Source organism: Venturia canescens, chromosome 9, assembly GCF_019457755.1.
Source record: "Venturia canescens isolate UGA chromosome 9, ASM1945775v1, whole genome shotgun sequence".
Lineage (NCBI taxonomy): Eukaryota > Metazoa > Arthropoda > Insecta > Hymenoptera > Ichneumonidae > Venturia > Venturia canescens.
This window is the reverse complement of record NC_057429.1, coordinates 16,657,998-16,679,890: the sequence shown is the minus strand read 5'-3', so window position 1 is coordinate 16,679,890 and position 21,893 is coordinate 16,657,998. Positions and strand designations below refer to the sequence as shown.

Below are 21,893 nucleotides of genomic sequence, written 5' to 3'. Positions count from 1 at the left end.
AACACGAGATTTCAACCCCGACAAACGACACTTTGCCTTCGGCTCCCATCGATTCGACAAATATTCATGTTTTTCAGCTCTCAAACGCCACTGAAAATCATCGGGTTGTTCAGAAATCGAATGAAAATTTAATTTTAATGAAAGAAACGAAGAAAGAGGAAAAGGAAGGTCGCAGCATGGCGCTTGTTCGTTAACTTTCATTAAGGGGGTCCTGCTTTAGAAAATAAATAAAATCTATTGTTTTCGGGAATGTTTTTAGGATGGACGGAAATAACTCACGGCTGCGAACTTTTCGGCATAGTTTCAAGGATATTTTAAGAGCACAACAACAATGTTTTAATGTGAGAAATACTAATTAATAAATGGTTTATGCACGAAGTCTGATATTGTCGAAGTTTCTCAGCTGTGTACAACGTGGAGACCGTAATTATTGTCTGCAACGAAAATTCCAATGTTTTTTCGAAAAAATTGCGAAATTCTATATTTAGAGGACGTTCGAGTGATATTCTTCTTTTTTAGAAGCGCTTTTTTTTCAAACTCGCTTAAAATATAGAATTTGCAGACAATTTGAGACTGTAATTATTGCAGACAATAATTACGGTCTCCACATTGTACACATCAGTTGAGAAACTTCGACAAAATCAGACTTCGTGCATAAACCATGTACTAATTAGTATTTCTCGCATTAAAAAAATTTTTTTGTGCTCTTGAAATATCCTTGAAACTATACCGAAAAGTTCGCTACGCTTCTCTATTACCACCATCCAAAAACATTCCCGAAAACAATCAATTTTTTGGGCTTTTCAGGACCCCCCCTTAATCGAAATCGAGCGACGCTCGCTTTTCTTTTTCTAAAAAAGGAGCAGATTCACAGCCTGCTCACGTCCGCTGATTTTAAGCTATCAGAGCAGATCCAATTCTCAAAAACGTTTCAAAAAAGTCTCAAAAACGTTTTTTCAAAATGCTACCTAAAAAAACATTTCCTCAAAGTTTCGTATCGTGATACGTTTCAATGATTCGACATTTTCATAATTCGAGTTCAAAAATTACCTTAAAATCGAGCCCTCAATAAAACGAGACAAAAAAACATCCTCGAGGCGATGCGTTCTTCCAAGTTTCTTCACTCGTTCCAGGGCATAAACTGCTATATGAGCTCGATATAAACGAAATATAAGCCAAGGGAGCTAAACTCATAAACGTGGCGTTACCATCGAGTTCTATTAACTACGTAAATATCTGGTTACCATTAGCTCGTAGCGGAGGCCGCAGCAGCAGCAGCAGCAGCCTCGAACGAGGAGAAATGCTCGCGCTTTGTTTCAACGCAAATGATGCAGGGATGAGATACTTGGTTGCAACTTGGTGCACCCAAGTTTAACGAAACTTGGTGGATTTACTGAACCTCCGAATTCCGCGGTTCGTGATTCCCCCTCGAATTCCGTACTGAGCGCGACAAGCACCCTCGTCTCGGTTTCCGGGTGACATCCAACCAAAACTTAGTCTTCGAAAGGGTTTTGTTATCAAAAGGATTTCCGAGCTGCGAAAAAGGCTTTGAGATTCTCGGGCGCGATCGATCGCGCCGGAGAAGGTGGAAGAAAAAGTTTCAGGACCTTTGACTCTCGGCGGACCCGGCGCTCCAAAACGTAGAGGCTCGATTGAAGTGTCAAAGTGACATTATGACGGGAAATCGATCGCGAAAAAATGAGCTTTGGATTAAACGATCCGGGCGAGCGAGAGCCAGCGAAAAAAATTTCGCTCCAGTTTATTCTCGTTCGGTGAGCTCCGCGTCGAATGAACTTTAATTGTCAAGGATTTTGAGGGGCCACTAAAAACTGTCACATTACTCAACTCACTCGTCCGGGAATGTTTCTTGCATTGGCATAAAAACGATAAAAGCAGTGATTTTTCCAACTTTTTTCTCCTCGCTCTTTGACAAAATGGGCCACAAATTTGTAGTTTTTTTTTCCCCCATTCAATACGTTTTTTAAAATGAAATTAGTTGATTGCCGTCCTGCCGAATCGCATCTCGTCCCGATTCGGCCGTCGTAATCATCGTGGTGCGCAGTCGTTTCGACCCTTTTTCTTCATTATTCGCATTAAGCAATTCTCGCACGCACAGCCCGATAGACGATCATTGTCGTCTCGAGCCACTCGTTTTTTTCTTTTCTCTCTCGCTCTCGCAGTCTCCACTCCCTGCGGCTACTTTTTATGAATACCAATCGCCCGATTCTTCTGTTCTGAATATTCAGCGTATACGTGATAACTCTCTATTATTTGCGGAAAATTCTTTTCCTCGTCACCTCCCTGTGACGCCTCTCACACTTTTATCACACTCTGCAAAAACATACTCCGCCATCGAAATTCATTAATAATTCATCGCTCAAACATCTTTCGAAAACACTTGCGTATACGCTTTTCCCGACCTCGAGGAAACAGTAATTTTTCAACGTAATCTCAAAGTTCGTCGTCATTATGGAAATTCGTTTGAAAACGCATGGCCCTGATTCTAAAGCGTGGATGAATGGAAATGCAAAAATGCCCCCGAGGAACCGCTCGAATTTCAATTTTTGGAAAACTTTGTGAAGGAGTTACCAGGCTGGAGATCGAAAGCGGATTTCAGGCGCGCGGAATCATCGGGCCGGAAGAGCTCGAAAATCGAATGATTCTGTGTATCAGTGAATAATTTTTGCTTGTTCGAGCAAACCGGTTAATTACACGGAGGGTGGCCTGGGAGGTGTGCCTCCCAGGCGAACCCAGAGACTCGTTCAGTCGGATGATATTCCGAGGAGATTTATCTTCGTTAGGTCGAGCACCATCGAAAATCCGGGGAAGCAAATTATGACGTATTTCGGTGAATAATTTGCCCGGACGCGAGACATCGGTTTAAAAAAAGCTTGAGCTTTCGTTGGGAGGTTGATCGATCGACGGATCCACCGATGCAGCACGATCGTTTAAATTTCGAGCAGATGCTTCATTTGCAGGAGAAGAAAAGGCTCCATTTTGGAAGCTCCCTACTGAATATAAAATGTGCCCGCGACGCTCTCAAATTCTCATAAAAATTGGGGCTGCTTCGCACACGTTTGCTACATAGATTAGAATTTCATGTCTCGCATGCATATTCAACGTTCTCGTGGCTGCTGCTGCTGCTGCTGCTGGCGGTGATGGTCCAGCCAACTCCTCCTGCTATTCATGTTCCCATATCCGTACCACCACGTATATGTATATTGACTTGGCACACGTCTCATCCCCACACTCGTAATATCCGTCCGAGATGCTCGCCTGGTCCTATAACCAGTCCAGGTGTTACCGGATGCTGCGCATCCGCTTATCTCCTTCTCCCTCGTCTCGGGTTTTTCATCTCGACTCTTTGCCTTCGTATCGCCATATGAACAACGAACATTTCCAGGCTAATTTACTTCCGGCCTACCCGAACTTCCTTGTCGATCAATTTGCGACGTAATTGAAACTTGCGTTTCGGGGGCGGTGAGAGAAAATGGATTTTGCTGAATTAACGAAACTCCAATTGCTGTTTCAATGTAATTGGAACAAATGAAATTTGCTGATGCAAGGAAGCTTTTGTTGACGAAACGAGGCTTTGGCAGTGAGGAATGCTCGTTTGAGCAGCCAAAACAACGGTCGTTGTCTCGACAACGGGCTCGTTGCGAGCCAACAATTTTCATTGACTCGCTAAAATTCGTTGGCGCGACGAGACATTTTGTCGGGCAAATTCCTTTCGGTGGTTCGTTTCTTCCTGAAGATGAAATTCGGAGTTTCGGAATGTCGAACACGCGGACGAAAGGACGAAATGATTTTCGTGAAAATTATGCTCGCTCGGTGTTTTCGGGCTCGAGCCCTCCCAGGCTGGTTTTCATCAGATTGAGTTTCATCCCTGCAGTCTGGATGTTACAGCAGCGTAATATGAGAGGGCTCTCGAGCTCCTATCAGCGAATACTCGATGTTGAACATCCAGACCGGAAGCAATCCTCTTGAGGAGAGAACGAGAGAACTTGGGAAGCAAATTTGGTCCATTGGTTCAAGCCCAATGTTAGAATATACATAACAAGATGTAGCAAAGAGGAAACTTGTGTGCGGGCCGCTGCTTCCCCGTATAGTTGTGCAACTTTCTCGGCGGCCCCTCGTCCGCTGGTTGGCTCCGGCAATTTTCGCATCTTACGGGCCAGGTTCCTCTGGGAGGTCTCGCAAATCGCGAGGGGCAACGTGATATTTTTCACGAATCAAGCCTCACCGAACTCCTTCGATTTTTCCAGCATCCAAGTAACTCGAACTCCCCGAGACTTTAAATAAGATTCAACTTTTTCGTCCTAATGAAAAACCGAAACTGGAGTACTTCGGAGCACAAGCGACCCCGAACTTTCGGTAACGAAAAAAACCTCGCGAGACTCCCAGCTGCTCTCAATTTTTTACCTCCCAGTATACGCAGTTGATTGAGCTTACGGAGACTCGTGCGGGATAGCGTACGAACGGAAGACACGCCTGCGGGGGTGCGTGAGTCTGCGTGTGACTTTTGTCTACCCCATATCGATCCCGTGCTATTCCTCTCTCGTATCTTTTTCCATCTATCGCGCTTCCTCCTTTTCTTACTGACTTTCACGCTTTCCTAGCAACCAGCGACGTTTTTCCCCCTTTTTGCTCACGTACGTTGCACAGGCACACGTGCGTTCAAAGACTTTTAAACTTTATTAAATTCTCGGACAAAAAGACTCATGTCAAAGTCCCTACCAGGATTTAGAGCGACTCGAGAAGCTTCGACTCTCTATCTTCTCTATTAAACCCTCCATTGTCCTCCATCCGCGTACGTTTCGCATAAGCGATCGCAATCTCACTTTGTTCCTGGACTCGATCAATAAGTTTATTGCGATTTCAGGGAGGCCCGGAGTCCATGATGCTTGCAAACTTCAGCGAAATCCAACGAGTCCAACGAAATGATCTAAAAAAACTCTCCCATAATTCGCAGTAATTCTCCAATTTAGTAAATGCCGAATTTGCAATTCGTAGTAATTACAAATGTCTTTTTCGTTAATTTCGTTGGACTCGAACGTTGCAAACTTCAGTGTCATATTTTTCGTAAATTTTTCAACTTTTGCCGCAATTTCTCGGCCGATTTTCAATCTTTGCTCCAGCTCAGTGGAGTATTTCAATTTTTTCGCTAATTGACGAGAAAAACATTGAAAAAGCTGTACGAGGGACAGGGCTGGGGGCACGAGTGTGCAATTTCTTCACGCGTTCGCAATTCCTCTTTTCAAACGAATCGCAAATTCTCGCTCGTAAATGTGGCTTAACGAGCATTTTAATGGCACAATTGTGGTTAAAACTGTAACAACGGTGGCCGCCTGCGGAGTGTGTAAAACGAATGAGAAATCATGCGGCAAAAGTCGCGAGTTTTCTCGAGTCTGGAGATCCTCGCGCGATCGAACTGCGGGGCGTAATTGGAGAAATTTAGAGGCCATTTTCCCCACGGAATCCGTATCTTCTTTAATGGCTATTTAATTGGATTTCAAATCGGCGAATGGGCGACTCGATATTTTCCTGGAGTTCAGCATTGTCCCCGCGGAAGCTCCGGCTCTTAGCATTCATTTTTCATCTCGCCGTTAGCATGTTCAAAGGCTTTTTTTTCACCGTTGGAATGCGCCGACGAGTCCCGTCGAGCGGAGAGCGCGTACTCGCAACGTGAATCGACGGGCGACGCGCGCGGGGACGTCGCGTTATCACGTACGGTTTTCGCGTGTTGCGCAGGCGGATCAAGAAACCCGACTCCCTCTTCTCCGCGACTACCGTCGATGCAATTCCTCATCCACAGTTCCATGCAAATGCGCACCGAATATGATTAAATTTCCCGGTACGTTATCGAACGCTTGGCGATCCTTTGACATTCAAAGGCTTCGTTACTCCTCGGTCATTCAGGGCGCTGTGTGAACGTCGTCGAGAAATACAGCTTCGCATCAATAATACAACTGCCGCTCCGTCATCTTGGAAACTTCGAAAATTGCCTCTCGAATAATCGAAAACATAAAATCATGGAAAAAATCAAAGTCGGTTCGATTAGCGGCGGAAATCGGGGCAGGCAACCTTCCGAAGAATCAAAATTGGGGACAGAATTTTGGGGCGTTGCTGGGAAGCGTTCTCTCATCTTCGGCATCGAGCGGAGCTTCATCTCTCTCTCGCTTTTGGGTTTCAACGAATTTATTCAATTTCATGAAATATTTTCATGTCCTGTGAATAAGTTCACTTGCCTCGCTCGTTATATAAAGTAGTTCGGTCGTTCTATTACTAGTCAAGATCACAACTACTTTATGTTGATTCAATTCAAGTCTAAATGATTAATAAAGTGAATAAACACTTACACTGAGAATATTTTTATCACAAGAATGCAATAAAATGCTCTAAGAATATCATAAAAGATCAAATTTATACTTCAACTTGACTAGTCAATCATTGAGTCCGACACTTTAAAACATTTTTATACTGCGCGAAAGAAAGTTTACATCGGTGTAATGGCACCGAGACAAAGGAATGGTCGATTCGTTAAAAAAAGGCGAAGTTACTGGACGAATAAAAGCGCGTGAGTCAGTCTCAAGAATAAATTTGATGAAATTCCCGCGATTCCCGAATTTGCCCAAAGTTCGATCAGCTGTTACCAGCGGTCCAACGTAATGACTGACATTCACTTTCGAGGCGTCAAAAACTAAAGTTTTTTCATGTTTTCTTTCTTGAAAGCCGCGTAAGGTAATGCTTTTTTTTAAAGGAACGGAATCTGTGATAAATTTTCTTCACGCGATACAAACTTTTCCGAAGCTCGAACAGCGTACAATGGTTTCCCAATTAATATTATTGTGAGTTCTACCATAAGGTACCGTGTTGAAAACTCAAAATTGTGAATGAAATAATTGACATTTTGGCTCGCAGGAAGCCGCGGAACTGTGCTTCTCGTTATCAGGGGACCTTAAACCATCATTTACCAGAAAAAAGTGGACCTTCGCCGTACTTTATCGAACAGCCTACCTATATTTTAATCTCATTATTTTCACGTTTGTTATGAAAACTCTTCGTTTATCCTCTCTCGTACTACGACTGTTGATTCCAGAGTCGACAAACGTCGAGCATGGAAATTGAATCGTGACGTAATCGGATTTGGTGATTGCATTATTTTTGATCCTCTCTTGCAAATCTTTTCAAGAGGCTCCTTCCTCTATATTTCCTATAAAAACCATCTTCGAGGCTGACATCCTTAGGTAAAAATGTTGCTGAGATTTGTATCGAAGGAGAGCGAGATCAAACAACACGCGATTTAACTTTCCACAGCAAATTATCGAACGTGCTCGCAAAAATGTTTGCTTTTGTGTGCGAATTTTAGATGAGTAAAAATTCACTGATTTTGTTGCGCTATTTATTCCGTGGGCGTGTCAGCGAGCCGCGACGTGATATCGGAACGTTGAACTTTGCGAAGCGAGCATTTCGCGTAGCGCAGTATCAATGCGAGTACAAAAACTTGACAAGTGACGTAAAGCAAAAATTTCAAGTTTTCGCAGCGATATCACATTCCCAAAGATTCAGGGTTCGAGGGTTCGAGTAAAATTTTCCAGGAACAGAAGAGAATAATGAGCTTCGAAAAGCGAGTAAATAAGCTCCGAATCGCGTGGAACCATCCCCTTAAATTTTTATAGTTCCCGCGTCTACCGTTTCGGCTTTTTACGAGCTTATCCCATCGCTCCAGCCCCGCTTTTCCTCTCGCTTCGTTCTTCCCCTCTTTCTCTGTTCTTGCGTGACCCCCTTCCCCGCGGAGTGTTGCCACGGTAGTCGTTCTTTCCTGATGCACTGCCGCATCGCGTTCGGTATACGAGTGCCAAGAGAGAGCCTGGAAAAACCGAGCGGAAGCTTCATTTTTTCTGAGTTTCGATCGCTCGAGGACATCGAAACTCAGAAAAAAAGATTTTTCTCCGCTGATCGATGCACGAGCTCCAGCGGTCACCCATCCCACTGTTGCCCTTTGACTCTGGAAGTCATCGGAGCTGCCACAATTTTTTCCGGCATTTAAAACTTCCAAAAATAATTTATATTTAAAAATATGTAGTATTATATAAAAAGCATATATAAAAAATATATTTTTCTAAACTTTCGCATTATACAAAAATACATGAATTTATTTTATCGATGATTTTACCGATTTCGGTATATAATCATGTATCGTCTTGTTATTAAGGGTATATTTTTTTACATTAATTATATCTACATTTTTGATAAACATGAAATACATTTTTTTTTCCAATTTTGAATGAATATTTTTTACGTAAAGAGTACTATACACCACCGATCATACTGATTTTGGGCGCACTCGAAAGAAAATATCTTAATTGACTTAAACTTCCATTTTCATATCGCTAAATGGCTCTTGACCTTCGTAATTCAACAAAATCACCCGCCAATTTTACACCCCTATCACCGCGAATCGTTTTATTCAGAGAAAGTACAGTTTCGGCGGGAGCCTCGGGTCAGCGCAGACGACAGGGGTGTCAATGTACTCTGGTCCCGAGACTCTACCGAGTCTCTTGATAATAATCGATTGGAAATACGGTTTTTTAAATATATGAAATATCAAGGGAATCGGCAGAGTCTCGGGACAAGTACATTGACAGCCCTGTCTAAATATTTATTTAATATTTTTTTTTATTGAACTTACATTTTTATTGCACTGAGCATATATTTATCATATACCAAGTATGTATGACTAATGTATCGAAAAATATGGTTTGATGTTTACACGTTAGTTAACGTCTTAACGTTGTCTAAAAATCTTAGAGATAATAATGTTAATGTTCTCTCTATAGTTGATTCCAAAATGATGTATTTGGAAAAACGTTGTTGATTGGCAAAATCATATTTTGCCTCCAAGTGTCTCAAAGACACGTTATGTTTTCTCATTATTCTCGTGTAACCTTAAACTGGCGTGTAAACACGTCAAAAAGATATATTTCCATCATACAATATTTGAAATAAAAATTCTTCTCACGAGGGAAGTCGTTAGTTCGCATTCCTTTTCGATATTTTCGTTTATTTATACTAACTAAGAGATGAAAATCTGATCCTGACGCTATTGCGCTCCGAGTCTTTTTTAATAGGCCTGTAAGGCATTAGCCGGCTGATAACCTCATTAGCTGGATGAACTCCGGGCCCGGGAGTGCCTCGAGTTATAGGTAACGAGAACGGCGAGTCCCGGTGGTCGCTTCGGCGGCCGAGCAATTTGGCTAATTACACGCCACAAAGCTCGCGTTCTCGCTCGACACGGTAGTCAAAATTTCGTCGGATTTCGGCCTCGTTGGTAAAGCGCAGGGCGAAAAAAGCTCAAAGCCGTGGGGAGAGAGTGAGGTAACGAGAGAAGAAAAAGGGCCGAGTCGCGCGAGTAATAAAAAGCCTTTTTATCGAAGATCTGTGAATCGATGGCTCCTTCGTCGCCAGCGACTTTGTCGGAGGCTCCTCGATCGACGTAATTTCCGTGAAATTAAGTTGCCAGATGCTCGCGGGAGAATCGCCAGCGAGAGATCTCGTTGCTCGCATATGGGAACGCGCATTTTACACAGAGCAGCGCGGCTAACTACAACCGCGATATTTCCGTAAGAGGAATTGCGCATGCGGTTACAAAAGTACATGTGTATCTACATCGAACCGCCGCATATACGCGTCCGTATACGGGACGCGCTCGTGTGTGTCGGTGCACAATAATGTACAGCAATATATACAAGCATTACGGCGCGACGATGTACTCCGTGGCAGCACTCGAGCCTCGGATGCGCGCGCGGACTTACCTAACCGGGCGGTAAACGCGCCACAGAAGCATCAATAAAAAGAAGAAGAAAGGCTATGAGAAAAGAGGAGGATGAGAGGAGCTTGGGTGGACATGATCGCGCACCGAGTGCTCCGAGCGGCACCGAAGGAGTTCTCTCTCTCGCTCTCTCATTCGCTCGCGCTCTTTCTTCGCATTACCGAGCGTTCTCCAACGTTTCTAGGAAATTTAATAGTATCGCGGTTACGTAGGACGTGTGTGCTTCACCGAAGCCCTCAACTTCGTGCTCTTCTCTCGCTCTTTCTTCGTCTCTGTTCGTGTTTGTAAGTACAAACGCGTGTATGATTTGCGCTCTCGGCGAGCTTTTCTTCTCTTCGTCGTGGGGGCATCACACGATTCTACGAGATTCCTTTTTCTCCGCCGGGTCTCGCTTTGCCGTCGGTCGCCGCGCTCCGCGTACGCGCTTCTTCCCTATTCAACTCTTTGCCACCTCTGCGTGCTCTCCCCTCTACGAAAGAGTGCCAAAACTATTGTTCTTTCGAGAAACACTATTCCTCGCACAAAACAATATTCAATTCTTCAACCGAAGCCCCCCCCGCCCCGCTCAATGTCCGCTTCGGATCGCTCCGATACTCTCCGACCCGCCAAGTCTTTTTAATCGATGAAATAAGAGCTGGGAGGAAGAGTGGAAGGATTGGCGCAAATTTCGTTCGAATAGAGCTTCGAACTTGAACGCTAGAATTTCTATCGAGCAACAACGGAAACGATTTTTGGAACTCGAACCTCCCGACACCGCGCGATAAGGAATTCCGCGCGTACGCGAACGCAAAGAAGCTCGAAAGGCGTAGGAAAATAATGAAAAGTTTAAAAACGAAGAACTAAAAAGCAGGTTCGTCCGCGCGTCGTTTCAAAAAATCGCGTCCGCGGTAAATTAAAAAAAAAAATTGAATAGTTTCAACTCACCAATTTGATTGATCCAACAATTAATGAAATTTGATTGTCTAATTTGTAGTTTCAACCAGAATAAGGATAATTCTCCTATACTTTTGTTGTTGATTTAGGTAAAAATACGACGGAAAAAATATTATGTTGTCATTTGCAAAATTATTTTTCACTGCCCATGAATGATGGTCGTTTACAGTTTTTCGTTTATCGCATTTCGTCAGTTAAATTCACCAATCTTTTTTTTCAATTGAAAAAAATGGATTGTACCAATCCAGGGTGTCTAACGACCTGAAAAGTCATGAAAATTCTTAAATGTCATGAAATTACACTCGGACCTGAAAAAATCATTAAATGTCATGAAAAATGACCGAACAACCTGATTTTTTAAGATCTCTGCAACGCTCATTGTCATTGTCGATTTTTTGGTTTTCTTCAACATGATTTCAAAATTCGCGGGGTGGCGACAATGTCTGGTTCGTCAATACTCATCATCGATATAAAAACGAATATCGAATGAATAGTTTGTAAGAAAAAAAGATTCTTTATTTCAAAATGAAATATCATTTCTTTGTTATTTTTATTGAATTTTTTTATAATTAAAAGATGAATAAAAAGTATCAGAACCATAAGAAAAGTCATGAGAAATTCCTGTTCCTTGACTTAAAAAGCCTTAAAAGTCATGAAATTTCTGTTCTGGTCAAAATTAGACACCCTGCAATCGAAATGTGATTGGATTGAAAAAATATGAAGTAATTCATGTCAATAAAATTACGTAGTTACATTAACCAAATCGGTTTTATTAGATCTTACGTGTTAAAGTTTAACTAAATTCAATAAATTTCAACACATTTTCGTTGGTCGCATTTGGTGAGTCGAATTTACCAATCCTTTTTTTCGTTGCAGAAGTAAAATCGCATCTAGTAGAGACGATAATTAGGTGTCGTGCAAAGCTCCACGAGGCTCCCGCATTCGCTCCCTTCGCCGAGCGCCCAGAGTAGTTTCGAGGCAAATAAAACGCCGCAGCGAAGCTCGCTCGTGTTTGTACAAACGCTCGCGCCGAGAGATCCTCCTTCGTCCTTTGTGCGAGCACGTGCGCGTGTGGGCGAATCCGGTGAATTTTGATCGTAAGAGAAAATGATTTATCGTAATCGCTCTCGGAGTTTCTCGATGACTCGATTGAGAGTGACGTGGCCTCTGCCGAGAATATCCATTCGCCCGAGCAGCAACTTAACAACTCGACGTCGATCCTTCATGAAATGTGCTGGCTTGGACCAAGCGCGTCGACGTCGCTCAGTAAATACAAACGTACCTCCTGAGCTTTGTTCCCGAACATCAAAAGTTCGTGGTTTCTTCATTCGCATCGTCCTGCTTTCGGCCCCCAGCCCATTCGATGCCCCGAGAGCCAGCTCGTCCCTCTCGTTTTAATCTCACATATACTTTGCCACTTTTTCTTCCTCTGCTTCCTTTTTTTCGCATCTTTATCCAGCGCGTTCGCACGATGCCTGCAGAAATGGTCTGCTCCCCGAGGAGCATCTTCTTTCCCTCCTAGCAGCACTCGGGCCGCATCCTCCCGGCTGCGGTGCATGGACCAGACGCAAATTAGCCGGGCCGCTCGCGATGCGATCGAGAAACTCGTCCTGCGCCGCAGCAGTCTCCTCTGCGCGAGCCCGCGTCGTCGGACCGACTCACGTGGCTCGCTCTTCCTCTTTTTTCTTCTCTGGAACGTGCACCAATACCAGGACTCGAACGGGTGTGCGAGCCGGGCGAGGCTCACACACGGATGTAAATGCGAGCGCTATTAAACCGAAAACTGACCGCATCAGACTAATTCTCTGTTTTTATCCCCCCCCCCTTCAGTTTTTTTTATTCTTATTCGTGTTTTTTAAATCCTTCGTTCGCTTTCCTACCGGAGAACCTGAGCTCGTTTATTTTTACACCGAATTCACCTTCCAGCCATGTTGTATTACATTTCACGACTGTCTCTATCTCCCCCGGGCCTCCACTTCGCACACCGGCAATATCCTCGTTTTTTAACTTCCTTTTTCGACGAGCGACTTTCAATACGACATCCTTCCCGCGCTCGTTCGACATCCAATTCCATGTCGAGGAGGCTACCACGTGCCTCGTCGACGGAATAAATATATTGCGCGCGGCCCCTCGACGCGGATCTTTGCACAACGACCCGGTCTCCCGGGCGGGGGGAGGGGGGGGGCGCAGTTGTCACCGGGAATTAGCGAATTTCGAGAAATTTATCTTCCCGATCGGTCGAATCGCACGCAAATCGAGCTTCCTCGGAAATGATTTTTCTGCCGTCACTCGCTGCGCTTTCATTCCCTCGGTTTCCTCGTCGCTTCTCATCCCGCCACGTACACACGCGCGCATTCGCCTTCCAAGGGGACAAAGTGTCTCTCGAGCACAGTGGAAACGGGCGTCCTCGTTGTTTCCGAGTATTTGACCAAGTGCTCTCGCGCGGAGGTAGAAAAAAGAATAAAGACGCGGTATGGACAAGCGAGAGGACGAGGGCTCGGGCCGCGGGGAGGAGAAGCTCGGAGGAAGAGTGCGGAGGAGAGCGGAGCAGGCCGAGGCTGGCTTCTCACGCGGCAACAACGAGTGTTCAACGTCAACGCAATTATCCCTTTCCAGAAAGACAATTACGCTCTTTTTAAGCGCGCGCGCGCGCGGAATCGCGACCTCGTTTGTCTCTTTCCCCGTCGTAATTGCCAACCGCTTCTGTCCCTGTGTATATGCGCGCGTGACAAAAACCACCTGGACATTGTGCACGAAAGGGCTAAAAGTCATTGCGCACTCGGAGCGCGCATCGAGACTGTTAAAAGTAATCGCGCGACTCGCAGACGATCGAACGAGTGAATTCAAGCGATTACGTAGGACTGCCAAATACACGAATCGTTATTCTCCCGCAGGGACGAATTGCATTCGCGCGGTCCTCCCACCCGCGATCAATCAACAGTTTAAGGAGGAACAACTTTCCTCAATCGGCTTTCCAGCGGGGGAGCTTTTCATGATCGCGAGTTTGAGATAAGAAAACTCTCGCTTCGCGTCGATCTTTCGTGACCCCCCGGAAGCATCAAAGTTTTAAGGAGTCGAGTCTCCGGCGCGCGGGGGCTTTTCATAATCGAGTTTCAAGGAGGAGCTTTCAACAATCGAACGCGATCTCAAAACTGCGATCATTTGAAAAGTTGGCTCGATTCTTTCAACTCCGGCGACGAGAAGTTGCCGAAGCTTTTGAGCGGAGAATCGACGCGTGCATTAAATTCTACTCGTCTCTCAGCCGCGGCGGGGCTTTCGGAAGAGCGCAATTTCGTTTTCCTCGCGGGCTCGAGGCCGGGGGAGATGAGAACGAGAATCTTGATATCCTTAGCAATTTCGTTGAATGCTAGAATTCGAGTTTCTAACGAGTTCCATTCTCCGCGGCGTTTTCTTCTTATCCCCGTTCCCGGAGTGTTCGCGCGGGCTCGATGAGCTTGCCGATTCCACGAATTGCCGAAAATAATTGAGGAGCGGCGTGCAGGGGATTCTCGCGCGTACATATATACCGAGAGTGGAAGCGATTCGCGAATCGTTCGCTCGCTCGTCCGCGTCGTCTCTCTCGCGCCCCGCTGCGAGATCCATTTCGAACGAGGGCGAACGGCCAATCTTCCACTTTTCTCTTCGTAGAATCGTTTAGAAAAGGAAAAAATGGAGACGCGCATAGAGCGCGAGGCGGTCGCGTATGTGCGTGTGAGCGACGGCGGCGGGGAGGATGAGGCTCGGTGCTGGGAACGAGACAACTCGGCGTACGTGCACGCACGCTCTTACGCACGCCCGCACTTAAAAATAATCTTCTATGTTCCCGCTCAATTTCTATATATTCCGACGTGTCATTACTGTACGACGGAGCGAGCGATGCTCGTTAGCGGTGAATTGAAAAACACGTCGAGAGCATAAAGACGTGAATTTTTCATCGAGAATCGATCTCGCGAGTCTGATTTCGATGAAAATCTGTCGAGGACGATCCCTGCTACGTTTGAGGCTCCGGCCAAAGGACCTTGAGGAGCTCGTGCCTCGGCGCGTCGTTCCCTCCGCTTTTAGGCGGTTCCCCAGCAATTCGGTACTCCTGGAAAATATTTAATCGCGCGAGCACAGGTTTCCTGGAACGAGCGGAGTTGCGGAGCCCCGGGTGGCTCGCTCTATGTTATTTGTAGCGATAAAGAGGTCGATCGGCGATCGGCTAGACCGAGAGTGCGCTTCGACCGTGCAGCAACGAGACCGAGAACGCTCGTTCGGGCCATTATGCTTTTCGTGAAACCGATCGTTTTCTCTCCGTACTTCAACGTGCACGAACCTCCGCAGTCGATGCTGTACATACGATTGAATTTGTGTACGCGGCGCGCGTTTGTGTGTCCGGCGCGGTTGTTGCCCGGGAAGAAAAGAGCCCCGCGGATTATCCGGAGCTCGGCCTCGTGAACGCACGTCCTGACTAAACTATCGACCTCGACGATCGACCTGCGAAAAGAGCGAGAAACAAACCGAACGACTCCCGTATTCCTCGGGGACTGCGATTCTCGATTAAGCGTCCCGATGCAAAACGCTCCTTCCTCACTCATTTTTTCATGCCACTGACGCGATCAATCTCCTCATCAACTTTACGAAATTCCGCTCCTCCAGCAGCGAGACTCCGACTTCTTTTCTTTCCCTTTTCGTACATTTTCCCTCTCATTTATTTGCCCACAAAGTTTACGCAGCTTCTGCCGCGCGCAGTCCCGATTCAATAAAGAACTGAATGAATCACCACGAAACACGTGTTCCCTGCATCCGTCAGCTCCTCTCTCTCTCTCTCTCTGCATGGGTAGCCTTTCACGTATAAACTCCACCAACGAAACGTGACTGCTTAATGGAGTATACACAATAGATAAGTACTCGTTCGCAGAGCCCCGCCATCGGAGCACACCGTGTATCGACAGATCTCGCACGCCCTTCTCGCATCCACTCCAACAATCTATAAACTCGCGTTGCGTACATTCGAACGTATGCGAGCGAGAAAGAAACGCGAGGATAAGCGGAAACGCTTATCGCCCGCTAATGGATCGATCACTCAGACTAGAGATTTCGCCGCCCGTTTCCAGAGACTCCAATTTCGGGATACTCTGCTCCGCGAACCTCTCGGATCCGATAATCAAAGCAAACTTTACCTTCCACTCGAACGCGCTAATGAGAGACGGCTATCAAGGCAAACTGTCCGCTGTCGGAGCGAGACAAGCTTTCGTACTCGATGCGCTCTACTGCCCAAGAATTCGATTTTCGATCTAAAGTTCTTCGTGTTCCAAAGGCTTTTTCTCGCTCAAAAAATAGTTGAGCTTTTCCTCTTTCACTCCCAATATTGATCGAACGTTCAATCCTCTCGCGACCTTTTCTTCCAAGCCTCCTGCACTGAGAAAGATTTTTGATTTGTAGTACCATACTTGCATGTTTCTCTGAGAGGATAGTATGCGATCTATGGGCATTCATATCTCTTTTTATTTCACAAATCACTTCGTGAGGTCAAAAAAGGAAGACGTGCCAAGTTTGGTCGCAAAACTCGTTCCGGAACACCTCCGTCTCGAGGGATGAAATTTTCGAAATTTTTTGAAATTTTTGAACCTTGGGATTTTTTCGAAGTCTATTGCCTTCGAAATTTTTTTTTTTTTTCGGTCATTACTACTTTGTCTCGTTCGACTCAGAATCGCGTCAAACATGTTTCGAACCCATCGTTGGAGGTCATTTTTTCGATTTTTGAAATTTTTGAAAATTTTCAAAATTTTTGAACCTTGGGATTTTTTTGAAGTCTATTGCCTTCGAAATTTTTTTTTTCTCGGTCATTACTACTTCGTCTCATTCGACTCAGAATCGCGTCAAACATGTTTCGAACCCATCGTTGGAGGTCATTTTTTCGATTTTTGAAATTTTTGAAAATTTTCAAAATTTTTGAACCTTGGAATTTTTTCGAAGACTATTGCCTTCGAAATTTTTTTTTTTTCTCGGTCATTACTACTTTGTCTCGTTCGACTCAGAATCGCGTGAAACATGTTTCGAACCCATCGTTGGAGGTCATTTTTTCGATTTTTGAAATTTTTGAAAATTTTCAAAATTTTTGAACCTTGGAATTTTTTCGAAGTCTATTGCCTTCGAAATTTTTTTTTTTCTCGGTCATTACTACTTTGTCTCGTTCGACTCAGAATCGCGTGAAACATGTTTCGAACCCATCGTTGGAGGTCATTTTTTCGATTTTTGAAATTTTTGAAAATTTTCAAAATTTTTGAACCTTGGGATTTTTTTGAAGTCTATTGCCTTCGAAATTTTTTTTTTCTCGGTCATTACTACTTCGTCTCATTCGACTCAGAATCGCGTCAAACATGTTTCGAACCCATCGTTGGAGGTCATTTTTTCGATTTTTGAAATTTTTGAAAATTTTCAAAATTTTTGAACCTTGGAATCTTTTCGAAGTCTATTGCCTTCGAAAATTTTTTTTTTCTCGGTCATTACTACTTTGTCTCGTTCGACTCAGAATCGCGTCAAACATGTTTCGAACCCATCGTTGGAGGTCATTTTTTTGATTTTTGACATTTTCGCACCTTGGAATTTTTTCATAGTCTATTGCCTTCGAAATTTTTTTTTCTCGGTCATTACTACTTCGTCTCATTCGACTCCGAATCGCGTCAAACATGTTTCGAACCCATCGTTGGAGGTCATTTTTTCGATTTTTAAAATTTTCGAACCTTGAAATTTTTTCATAGTCTATTGCCTTCGAAATTTTTGTTTTTTCGGTCATTACACTTTTGTCTCATTCGACTCAGAAGAAACATGTTTCATACTAGAGTCTGGGTCTAGATGATAACAATGTTCCTAAATAATTTGTGCTAAACTCAATAGTTTCCGAGAAAAAAATGAGCTTATTTTTGTAGCATATTTATGTTCTTACCGTCGTATTGTAAAAAGGAGCGATTCGATAATTACATAAAAATTTTCTGTTGAACTGTAATTTCCGTGATCATCCCTGATCATGATTACAGTATGAAGTCTTTGCGGTAACATTGCAAAAGAAAAATAACAAAACATTTTTTTTTTTAATTGTTCATATGTATCACGTTTGAATCGACCATATTTTTCTTTCTTTTGCACAGACAGCTTTTGAAGCGACCGGATCAAGACTGAAAAGACTGGGGGTGACGCGTCTTTGTTTTTTGACCTCACGAAGTGATTCGTGAAATAAAAAAGATACGAATGCCCATAGGCCTCATACTCCCCTCTTGAGTCAGTTGTAGGTCGAAAACTTCAACCCCTGAGATGGGGGTGTTCCGAAAAAATTTTTTCTACAATATTTGGTACGTCTGATTTTTTTGACCTCTCAAAGCGTTCCGTACAATAAAAAAGATATGAATCGAATTTTTTTTTTTCGATTTCGTTGAAGTCCAACGTTGGAAACTTCAGCGACATTGATAAGCGAGACTCGATCCCTGGGACTCTCGGAGTTTGAGCCTGGAGCCAAACTCAAACTCCGCGAAAGTTCACGGATCGAGCCTTCCTCAGATCGATCGTTTTTTTTCGACAGTTGAATGAATACTTCGTTTTTGCAGCAAAACGAAGTAATATAAGTATAAGAAGCCTGAAATAAAAATTCTTCGACACAGTTTGATCGATTAAAAAAGACTCCGTCAGCCTACGCAGAACGATGGCAAAACTCGGCTGATAAAGCCTCTTTTAATCGGTCAAAGTGTGTCAAATAATTGCGATTTCGAAATTTGCAACTTACGGTTGCGATATGCCGACTGATCCATCTTCCTAATTACCATATCGATGGTTAAATTCAGTGCAGGTCAATCCAAACACGAATATTATACAGTGTACCATATTTTTCATATCCATAGCAACTTATAAAGTTACTTGCATTATCTGATAATTGTGAGGATTTTTACCACGATTGTTAGTCACTTTTAAACAACACACGGTCATCGATACCAGAGGAATTACATGTTTTGACGAACACGACAAATACAGTTGAACCAACTATGGAAAAATGGTCGTAGCAATATTTTTTGGTACATTTTACCATAAAAGGGATCATCATACGTGTACAGTAGGAGCGTAACCACTGCTTTTTTTCTCACTGTGATCTTGCGACGGTTTCGCTTCCGGTTAGTGCCCTCACCTCCGCACCTTCTGCTCGCTTTGCAACGCCTTTTACCTTCCACTTACGCCCGCACGACGCTCCAGAGCCCGTGCGCAGCTCCCTCGCTTCTCAAGCACTCATTAATTAATTGGCACTTGAGCTTCCTTCAGCTCCGAATCCATTAACTCTCGTTATTACACTCGAACTTTGTGCACTGGATACTCCTACCTTAAACTCGTAAATTTCGAGTTGACCGTCACGAAAAACTCGAGTGCACGGCAAGTGCACTCAGAATCCTCTGAGAGGAGTTACCCCGGATTAGCATCGGATCTGAAGCAGACTCCAAATCACTTGACGAAGCTTCGATCAACTTCGGACACACCCCCGAAGCGAAAAGTGCGCGAGGAGTTCCAGGACGCACGGCTGTTCGCCGCGAATCGTCAATTCGACAAAAATTCACGGTTTTTCCGAAAAACTGTCAATTTTAAATCCCGAGAGAATAGAAAAGTGATTTTTTCGAAGAAAGGCAACGAAGGGGAGCAAAGATTTTTGATGATTCGATAGAAATTTGCATATTCGCAGTAAAAACGTGCAGTTTCCATGCAGAAGTAGAAACACGGTTGAGCGAAATTAAGCAGACTGCAACGATCCCAACACCGGGCATGCAGGTAAAGTTATTTTCGAGCGCTCTCGTTGCTGCGAGGAAACGAGAAGGGAGTGAAATTTGGGGAATGAGCGTTTGAAAAATGCTAATGAGTTGGGGAAAGTAGACGAAAGCTATTTAAGGCAGTATTTGGGCGCGCTTGTACAGCTAAACAATCTCTTCGCTCTCTCGGATAAGTCGAGTGTACTTTGGAGCGGCGTGTCAGTTTGGTCTTTCGTGTAGGTAAGATACGGGGGAGGATTACACCCTCGGTGGGTGGGTGGTGGTATGAGCAGTGTCACGAGGAATACCGTTGCATTTCTCGCCGCGTCGAGCTGAAATTCTCGAATGTACTTGGGGGGAAAACTCGTCCGGGTTTTCCTCCGGCGAGTGCTTGCGCGCAATCTACGTACGTGTATCTATTTACACAGACAGGAATTTGCGAAGCTCATATATATTCGTGAGAATGAGAGGAGCTCGGTCGGCTTCGTTGTGCAAACCCGGCTTGGCTCGGCGCCCCTGCTCCCCTCGGAGCTCCCGCACCGGTGCAGGCTCTCCTGGTTTCGAGGTTTGTACGCGACATGCAAAATTCTCCCGACAAAGTGTCCTGGCCGGGCTCTCAGGCTTCCGGCAATGCGGCGAATTTCGCCGGTTCCGCGCTCTCGAGGACCATTTTGTTGCCGTGCGTAAAGCCCTTCCGACCTCCCAGCATTTCGTCGACAAAATTCTCTCATGCAATTCTATTCGTTCAACTCGCACTTTTGCCAGGCTCTCGTTACTCCACTTTTTTCGAGCTCCGACACCGCAAAACGTGCGACGGTGTTCACTCGATTAGGCTGCGTTAAGCCAGACCCACGACTTCGCGACTCAACAAATTTCGCGAAAAATGGTATTAAATAATGAAACTCCAAGGGGCATTCGCATGATGATGAATACTAAAAATTCGCAAACCAGAAAATCTCGAAGCGAGCGAGCCCGAATGCTCACAGTACTTTGATGAAAACGCAGGAAAAAAAAGGTCAAAACAAACGAACATTTTGTCGCATTCATCCTGTCACATTCGTATTGTAGAAACAAAAGATAACGGAAATGAGTTTTGTTTCCAGTAAGTTTTCTGTTCTTGTTGTTTGAATCTGTTTTTTGTTTTTCTTCCTCGAGAAGAAAACAAAACTATCTGCATCAGTTTAAATGATTTTGGAGATAATCAAATGACAGTTTGTTCATCTTGAAGTTTTGACGTTATAATTGATCAAGTGTTATCGAGATCAGTAATTTGTCATCAGGATCGATTATCAGAGCTACTCAACTCCTCTCTAATAATCCAGGTAACCTCGTTTATATAATTACATACCAGTAAAGCTATCGATACGAATATATTCTGGCACGATGACTGTCTGTCGAGTGTTGAGGAGAGTTCGTTTCGCTTGTCAGACATTTCATTGAAATTCAACTGAGTAAACTGAATCTTTTAGTGCAAAGCCCATGCGAGGATTTGTTCGTAAATGGACTGACTGATTCCAAGTTTTGTTAGATCTGAGAAGAGTGCATTCCTTTCGTTACTCAAATAGTCTGGGTAATTTTCGCTCATAAATCTCCATCGAGGCTGTTTTCATTGACGAGCCGACTATTCGAAGTTACCAAAATTGGGTTAAACATTATTCAATACGAAATAATGGAAAAATTTCTTTACACAGGCCTCTTAGAAACACGCGACGTTTCAACATTTAAAATGAGTGTTTTATCGATTTTTAAATTCTACTCGTAATTAAGATTCCAGCTGTTTCAGTTCGTTTTACCAAAAACCAGGTGAAAGAAACCCTCCAAAGCATCGCAAGCGGTTAAACGATTCCTCTTTTTCATTGTTCCAGGTACAAGGACAACCGCGCTTACCCCTGGCCAGGTGGCGAGAGTCATTTCATTCTGTATCCCGAAAGTGCGAACCAAACGATCTACACACAGGAGGTGAGATCCTCCGATGCAGGGAGATACTCTTGTCGTGCTCGAAACGACACAACCTCCTTGGAGGAAGACATTACGCTCCAAGTTCTTGGTAAGTACGGACAATCACTGTCTTAGCAAATTTCCAAATGACCGCTATAAATTCTCGGGCTTATTACCCTTGCCTCTTGTTCACCAGCTTCTCCTCTGTACCCTCCTTTGCATACATACGCGAGCGCGCGCGCGCACACACACACACACGCGCGCATTGATGTGCGTCAACACACGGATACAGATCGCTGCGCTTTCTCGCATCGAGAGCCAAGCTGCGCCGAGTTAATAATAATTTAGCACGAGCTCTTCCTACCTACCAGCTATCTCTTCTATACAAGTATATTCTGCACCTTCATAATATATGAACCAGTAGGCAT

The 21,893-nt window shown here is 44.3% G+C and overlaps 1 protein-coding gene across 1 annotated transcript in view; it reads left to right on the top strand.

Moving 5' to 3' along the window:
• Positions 1 to 21,893, top strand: part of LOC122416051 (uncharacterized) — a 59,679-nt gene that overhangs the window by 27,923 nt on the left and 9,863 nt on the right. The window contains exon 2 of the mRNA XM_043428721.1: positions 21,393 to 21,574. Within this exon, the coding sequence (XP_043284656.1) occupies positions 21,393 to 21,574 (182 nt within the window). The remainder of the gene's footprint in view (positions 1 to 21,392; positions 21,575 to 21,893) is intronic.